The sequence below is a fragment of the Malurus melanocephalus genome, unplaced genomic scaffold, assembly GCF_030028575.1.
Source record: "Malurus melanocephalus ecotype Western Australia unplaced genomic scaffold, MMel_1.1 scaffold_1303, whole genome shotgun sequence".
In the NCBI taxonomy this organism is placed as follows: Eukaryota; Metazoa; Chordata; class Aves; order Passeriformes; family Maluridae; genus Malurus; species Malurus melanocephalus.
In genome coordinates, this window is record NW_026624535.1 from 17,222 (window position 1) to 24,394 (window position 7,173).

General features: G+C 45.4%; 1 protein-coding gene across 1 annotated transcript in view; it reads left to right on the top strand.

Annotated features, from left to right (window-relative positions):
- Positions 1–7,173, top strand: part of LOC130586781 (paired box protein Pax-5) — a gene marked incomplete at its 3' end in the record, with an annotated part of 23,326 nt that overhangs the window by 11,165 nt on the left and 4,988 nt on the right. Inside the window, exons 2-3 of the mRNA XM_057387688.1 lie at positions 197–362; positions 4,659–4,856. Coding sequence (XP_057243671.1) covers positions 197–362; positions 4,659–4,856 — 364 coding nt within the window. The remainder of the gene's footprint in view (positions 1–196; positions 363–4,658; positions 4,857–7,173) is intronic.

The following is a 7,173-nucleotide window of genomic DNA, read 5'->3' on the forward strand; positions in this document are numbered from 1 at the left end:
GCCTCCAGCAGGAGGATCCTCCCCTCCAGCCAAGGGACATTGCGGCGGTGAGGTCACTCCTGCTCGTCCCGAGGAGATCGGAGCGGGTCTGGGGAAAGATGCCCAGGGCCGGTGAGCGTTCTGCCCTGCAGGGATGTCTCAAACTCTGACACAGCTCTTCACCTGCCCTTGTCCCCCTCCCTCGTGTGTTTTTCAGGACACGGTGGCGTCAATCAGCTGGGGGGCGTTTTCGTGAATGGCCGCCCCCTCCCAGATGTGGTTCGCCAAAGGATCGTGGAGCTCGCCCACCAAGGGGTCCGCCCGTGTGACATCTCCCGGCAGCTCCGTGTCAGCCACGGCTGTGTCAGCAAAATACTTGGCAGGTAAACGGGGATGGCAATCCTTCTGTGCCAAAAGTGTGGCTGCCAGCCCCTGAACAGGAGACAGGTCCAGTGAGCAGCGCTGCGTTTCTATGGCACATGTGGGAAAAAAGAGCCACTGTCTGTAGGTCTGGTTTGCCTCTTTTACCATTCCTTGCAGGTAATTCCAGTGCAACAAGCAGAATGCCATGGGTGTTTGCTGTGTGTGTATGTCCTGCACCTGTCTGACCTGAGCAGGAAGGGAAATCTCACAATCACATTCAGCAAAATGTGAAAAAAAAAAAAAAATAGAAGTCGTAGAAGTTACTTGTTTTGCTTCCTAAATAGAACTCTTTTTAAGGATAGTATAATKATATATTACATAAACATTGTGGTATATGCACTCATGTAAGTTATTCTGCACTCTGTGCCACTGTTTATAATTAAATGCCTTTTTCCAGTCTCCTGCTGGATTATGAGAGCACAGAATACCACAAGTAGCTAGTAAGTAACATAAATGTAGTTTGGTTTCTTTGGGAGCATCTCTCTGTTCAGCCAGGAGCTACTCCAGACACTATGCCATCAGGATATTAAATGCTGAATTAATATTATTTCCTGATTTCCTTTTAAAATTTGATAAATTCAGGTAAAAGACGCCATGCTTGCTATTTGCTTTTCTTTTTTTTTTTTTTTTTTTTTTTTTTGTCTTCTCTACAAGCCCAAGCCTAATTTATGTAAATTACAGTTTTCAAATGGTTTTGAACCCCAGGTATTCTTACATACTTTTTTTTTTTTTTTTTTTTACAAGCCCAAGCCTAATTTATGTAAATTACAGTTTTCAAATGGTTTTGAACCCCAGGTATTCTTACATACTTGGGCAACTTATATCAAGAAAAATTAATTTTTTTTGAAAGTGTTTTTTTTATCATCTAGAAAAGTTAATTCCTGGTCTGTTTGCTAAGCTTTCACAGCTAATTTAATTGTTTGACATTTTACTATTTTTATTTTAAATATTCTTTTCCAATTCCTAGCAAACATGTTTTTGTGGACATAGCACAGCTGCAAGGACAATTGAAGCATTCTTTTGTAGTATCACACCGGGGATGTGTTGGATTARCAGCATTTCTTATCACTCAGTGGCCATAGAAGTGTTTATATTTGTCAGGGTCAGAGGGCTCTTGTTTTGCAGCTCTTGTCACTGTTTTCCTCACATCCRAATTACCTTTGATTGTCCGAGTTGGTGAGCAGCACCTCCACATCCCCGCTGGCTCTCAGAGCCGCAGCGTGTAGGCTGCACTCAGCGCCTCTGCTTTATCTCTGCATTCCTCACAGAGATATGCTTTCCCTGCCAGCCACATGCTGGAGTTTTGAGAACACAGATTTAGTCAGGAAAACTTTCCATGGTTTCAAATTGAGCACCACGGGCTGTTTCTGTCAGGTGTGGCTCCGCATCTGCAGCTCGCACAGGTTCTGCTCCCTCCTCACTGCTGCTCCTGGAATTGTCACAATTCCCATCAGGACCCACACACAGCCTGGAAACAGCCAATTTGTTTATTTTGCCACCAGGCACAAGTCTGGTGGTTTTACTTTTGCCAGTTTAGGTCCACTGTTAGAAATATTTACAATACAGAGCTCAGAGTGAGGCTCTGTCTCTGTGTTCGCTACAGAGCTCTGTCATTAAAGTTGTCAACAATAAATTGGAATTTCATAGCTTATTATTTTSCTAAGTAATAATTACACTGGGCAAAACGTCTCTGTAATTGCAGCTCTGTGTGTATGTGTATTCTCGTGTGCGTGCATGTGTGTGAAACCTGGGAATCCTCGTGATAAATCCTTACGTTTAGAATTTTATTATATGGAATTTTCAGTAGTAGATGCAGCTTTAAAAACCATCCAGGGGCTGTAACCAGCAGCTGCAGGGCAGGTGAAGCTCTCAGCCCTACAAGGAGGGTGCCATTGGGGTGTCCACCCTACAGCTGCCTTTGCAACCCTCTGTGAGCGAAAGGCCCTGAGCTGATGCGCACAAAATGATTTCTGTGAGCCATCCTCGCCTTTAAAATGGAGACAGGAGTGAGGGATGCTGCATCCACGCAGCCCGTGACTGCACCCGGATTCATGGCCAGGCAGGACGGGGATTTCAGGGGCAGTGCGGGGTGAGAGCTGTCCCCATCGGGGTGACCGTCCCCAATGTCCAGGGAAGGGGTTTGGGGCAATCCCGCACCTCCCACGCGGGGTGAGCCTTTCSTGGGCTCGAGCTGTGAGCGTGAGCAGGGGGCAGGCATTGAGGAGTTTGGGGTGGAGGTGTTGCTGTCCCCTGGTGAGGTCACCACAGCCCCTTTTCCCTGGTGACAATGGCTCTTGCTGTTGTGGCTTTCCCGTGGTGGTGATGAACACCATCCTGTGCTCCCCTTGGCCAGACTGTCCTGGAGTGCAGGGCACCGACCACTTTTGGAGAAAAGCACTCAGAAACATTTGTGAAATCCATCATTTTGATGACTAGATCTAAGAAAATTGTTGTCTGGGAGCGTTTTTAGTATTGTCTGGTTTCCTTCTGCACCCTTCCCACAAAAGCGGTGGCAGCAATGAAGATTTTGAGGCCAGGGGTGCAAGATTTTAGAAGGTTTATGAGCCACATTTGCCATTGTTTTGTCATGTCCTSGTGGAAGTGTGGGAAGAAATGAATTTTTCCCTTTTGCCCTAAAGCTCACTGCATTATTATTATCATAACAGCAGGAGGGTTAATCCATCCCTGGCACTCAACACTTGCCGTTTTTGATATTGCATAAATGGCTCATGGAGAATGTCAACATTTACACCCAGAGTATCTGAGTCAACATTTACACCCAGAGTATCTGAGAACATTTACGAACAAATTGGAGTCAATCTCTTTAAAGGAACTTTACTCCCTGCACACAGAACTCTCCCAGAAATGCTGAAAAGAGATAGCCTGGCAAAAATTGATGAACATGGTTGCATGTTTCAGTGAGGCAGAMTTTGGCTGTGCAGACTCTGCTTGTGCTCTGCTCAGGCTGGAAACATGGGGAATATATAATTTTTTTTTTAAATTTTTTTTTTAAAGAATGGTTATGTCAGATAGTTGCAGGGAAAATATGTTAATAAGCACTCTTATCGTCTTGCTTGGGATTTCCTTGTTTTTCCTGAGTTGGAAATGTGAGCATACAGCAGGAAGCGATTGTGTTTGAGCTGCTGTGAACGTGGCTTGGTGTGTGCCTGTTTGAGAGGTCTGCTCTGTATGAAAGGGGTGTGCAGGGGGTTTATTTTTAATCCAATCATGAAAAAATTCACAAGACAGAAAGAAGTTGGGGGCTGTGAGAGAACCTGTGTGGAACGCCGTGAGTGTGGCACGGAGGAGCACGATCTCGCTCTTGTTCTGCATTCTGGCCCTCAGCAGATAAAATGTGATTTCTGCTCTYAGCAGTGTATTCAAGAGTTTGTTTGTCAAAGGGGGACACGTGCAGGGCTCAGGGATCTCAGCTGCAAAGCTACCAAAAGCGGTTGATTTTGTGTGATTTACATACAAAGAAATTGGTCATATTTCTGTTGATTCTGGGATCTCATTCTCCACCTTTCCTGGGGCCATGGCATCAGGAAAACTGCTGGAGGGGTGAGGATGCTGTGCTTGAGGAGGTGCTGGGCACAGAAACCAATCCCTGCCTCAGCTGGACCTGTCCAGAGCATGAACGTCTCATTTTCCCTCAAAATTTGTTATTGAAACTACTGCAAACATAATGATGAAAAGAATGCATTTTGAAAAATATCAACTGTTAAAACCAAAATATGCATATTAAAATCATAACACAGGAAAAAGATACGCTGGCATATTTATTCCAGAGGTACAAATAAAATACAATACCTAGCCTTCATTTCACTCTGAATCATAACAAGCTGTACATATTAATGACAGCATTTCTGTAGAAACASTAATTTGCTACCAAAGAGTCCCCTGCAAAAAGTGGTCTTTGGTGTGATTTGTTTCTATTATTGCCAGTACTGCTGATTAATAACACACATTTTCAGTTAATTTTGGATCTCAGCATGCCCTTTAATCTTGCATTGTTTCTTTTGTCTTGCTATTACAGAAAAATATATTTTGTATCCTGAGGCCCAATTCCAATTACTATAAGTTAATCTATTAGGTGATGAAGCACCACATAGGCAGAAAATGTGTATGTGAAAGTGAAGATGTATCTCAGGGTTTGCTGGGGTTTGCTTGCCTTGAAATGATGTTCTCTATAAATCTCAGAGCATGTTCTCTGTCTGTGTGTGATAACCAAAGCTTTGTTTTGGATGTTGTCCCAGGTATTACGAAACCGGGAGCATCAAGCCTGGAGTGATCGGAGGATCAAAACCAAAGGTCGCCACACCAAAAGTTGTCGAAAAAATYGCAGAATACAAACGCCAAAATCCTACCATGTTTGCCTGGGAGATCAGGGACAGGCTCCTTGCTGAGCGRGTGTGTGACAATGACACGGTGCCCAGCGTCAGCTCCATTAACAGGTAAAGAAACACCCTGCTCCTGGGGTGGGATGGCCATGGAGCGCTGTGCCTTTGGTTTTTGTAGGATTTGGTGTTTGGGGCTGCTGGTGACACAAGCAGCTTCACCTGCTTGCCTGGGGCGCAGCTGTGGGTTTGCCTGGGTGGCTGAAGCTCTGTGGATGGTGAGGGTTTCCCAGAGTGGGCAGGGGATGCTGACAGCCTTTGTTYCTCTCCTGTCCTTTCCTCTATCAGTGAGGGGAGGACATTTCTGGGAATGACCCCATGTATTTCTACAAATGGAGCTGCAGTTCTGCTCTGGGGAATGTGCTTTGCCCAGAGGGAAAGCTCAGATGGCCCTTGAGGAGAGTGGCCAGTGAAATTTAGGGATTTTATACAAAGCACGGTAAGAGGGACCATTCTGTCCCTGACACCTCTTTGGTGTTGGGGATGTTGGTCCAGGCCGGTGCTCAGTGTGAATATCAACGGAGGAACGTGGCTGGCASTGTCTGAGGGTTCTGCTCTCTGCTTTTTACGTTGGGGAACTTAACTGGCCTTGAATTGCTGTTGTAAAAGTTCAGGGCAATGCCATTTGGAGACTCAGACCCATGTCTGAGAGTTTGCCACAGCCTCACAAGTCAGGGCTGAGCTCACAGCAGGGTCTAGAAAGGCTCTAACCTAGGCCTTGTCCACTCATTTCATTTTCACTCTGTTCCAGGCCTCCTCCTCACCACATTGGTGAGATGATTTTCACTTGTGCGACTGCATGCAAATTCTTCAAATGCAGCTCGCTATAAAATGTCTCATTTGCGTCCACAGATGTGAAATAAATTGATGCTATATTCTTTTATTGGCCATCCCAATCTGATTTGCATTCATGGAGTTGCCGCTTGAATAGCCCGAGTGGCTTCCCCAGCGTTAGTGGAGGATGCAGGCTCTGCCTTGATGGGATGAGTGTTGAGTCATGCGTTTGTGGGATTGAGAGGAAAAAGGAAAAATGTTCGTGTACAGCCTCTGCTGCTGCTTGGGAGCCCCTGGTTTGGACACTCCAGAGCAGAATGAAACAATTCTATGGACTTGGTGTCTTTGGTTTTAAAGAGGATTTGAGAAATAACAGAGACACCAGGAAAACGAAAGGAAAATGTGGAATAGCTAAGGGGAAACTCTGCTTCCATTAAGGTCGRGTGATGTGAGAAGCGTGGCAACAGAGAGCAGTGCTCGTGGAGGAGAACTTCAAATGTCCTCCAAAAAACTACCAAAAAGGCAGTCACAGCTCTAAATAAAAAGGAGATTTAAAAATAACTTCCAGTCACATTTTGAGCCGATTTCCATGTTCCTCTTGCTGCGTCCTTGCACATTTCCACACTCACAATGCCCACACCCCCACGGCCCTTGTGTCAAAACCTGGTTCATGATTTGTCACCAAGGCTTTTTGCTGCATATCTGATTCTTTCTCATCTGCTTGTGACTGTGGCTAAGGTCTTCTCCTTTCCTTAAAGGGCTGCAATCCCTTTGAAGAAATGCATGCAGTCTGTTTGAGTCAATCTGTTTACCCAGAGAATTGTTTTTGCCAGCTTAGGAGCTCATGATGAAAACCTTGACTGAACACTCGTGACAAAGAACCTGGAATTCACATAAAAACACTTGGCTTTAATGCTGAATCCCACCCGTTCCAGCAGTCTGTGCATTTTATCCTCATTTTAACACTGAGGGTACACTTTGGGGTTTTTTTTTGATGGGGAGGATGCAGTCCCCTGCCCACGATGTCCTTATTCACTGTTAAATGCAAACCTGGGGTTTTTGGGGATGGGCTGTGCMCAGCTCACCCTGCTGCTGAGATGGCCTTTTAACAGACAAGTTTGAGCTGCTGCCCCAATGTAAGAGTGARTGATAATAATAATGATAATAAAAATAAATAATTAGCATTACTTTTAATAATAAGCCACTCTTCAATAGCAGGAGCAAGTCAGAGTGATTAAGACTTAATTAATCATTGTGATTAGCTTTGCTCAAATAAGCTGAGATCTGTTGAGTTGCTTTCAAGTGCTCCAGTCTCCATTCCTCCAGGGATAAAGATGTTTGTGTGTCAGAAGGTCCTGAGCACCTTTTCCTCACCGTGACAGCTTTGTGCAGGGGGCTGTGTCCACTCCTGACCACGCAGGGTCCTTTCTCTTTGGCCACGCTGCTGTCCAGCTGTTGGTGCCCCACGCTGGGCTGTGCTGCTGGAACCATCTCCTGGTTGTGCTGGACAYCCAGCAGCTTCCCCTGGGTCTGCAGCAGTGAAAGATGGTTTGTGGAGAGAGAAAAACTGTGCCAGACTTCATCAGAGTCCTCTGAGGAA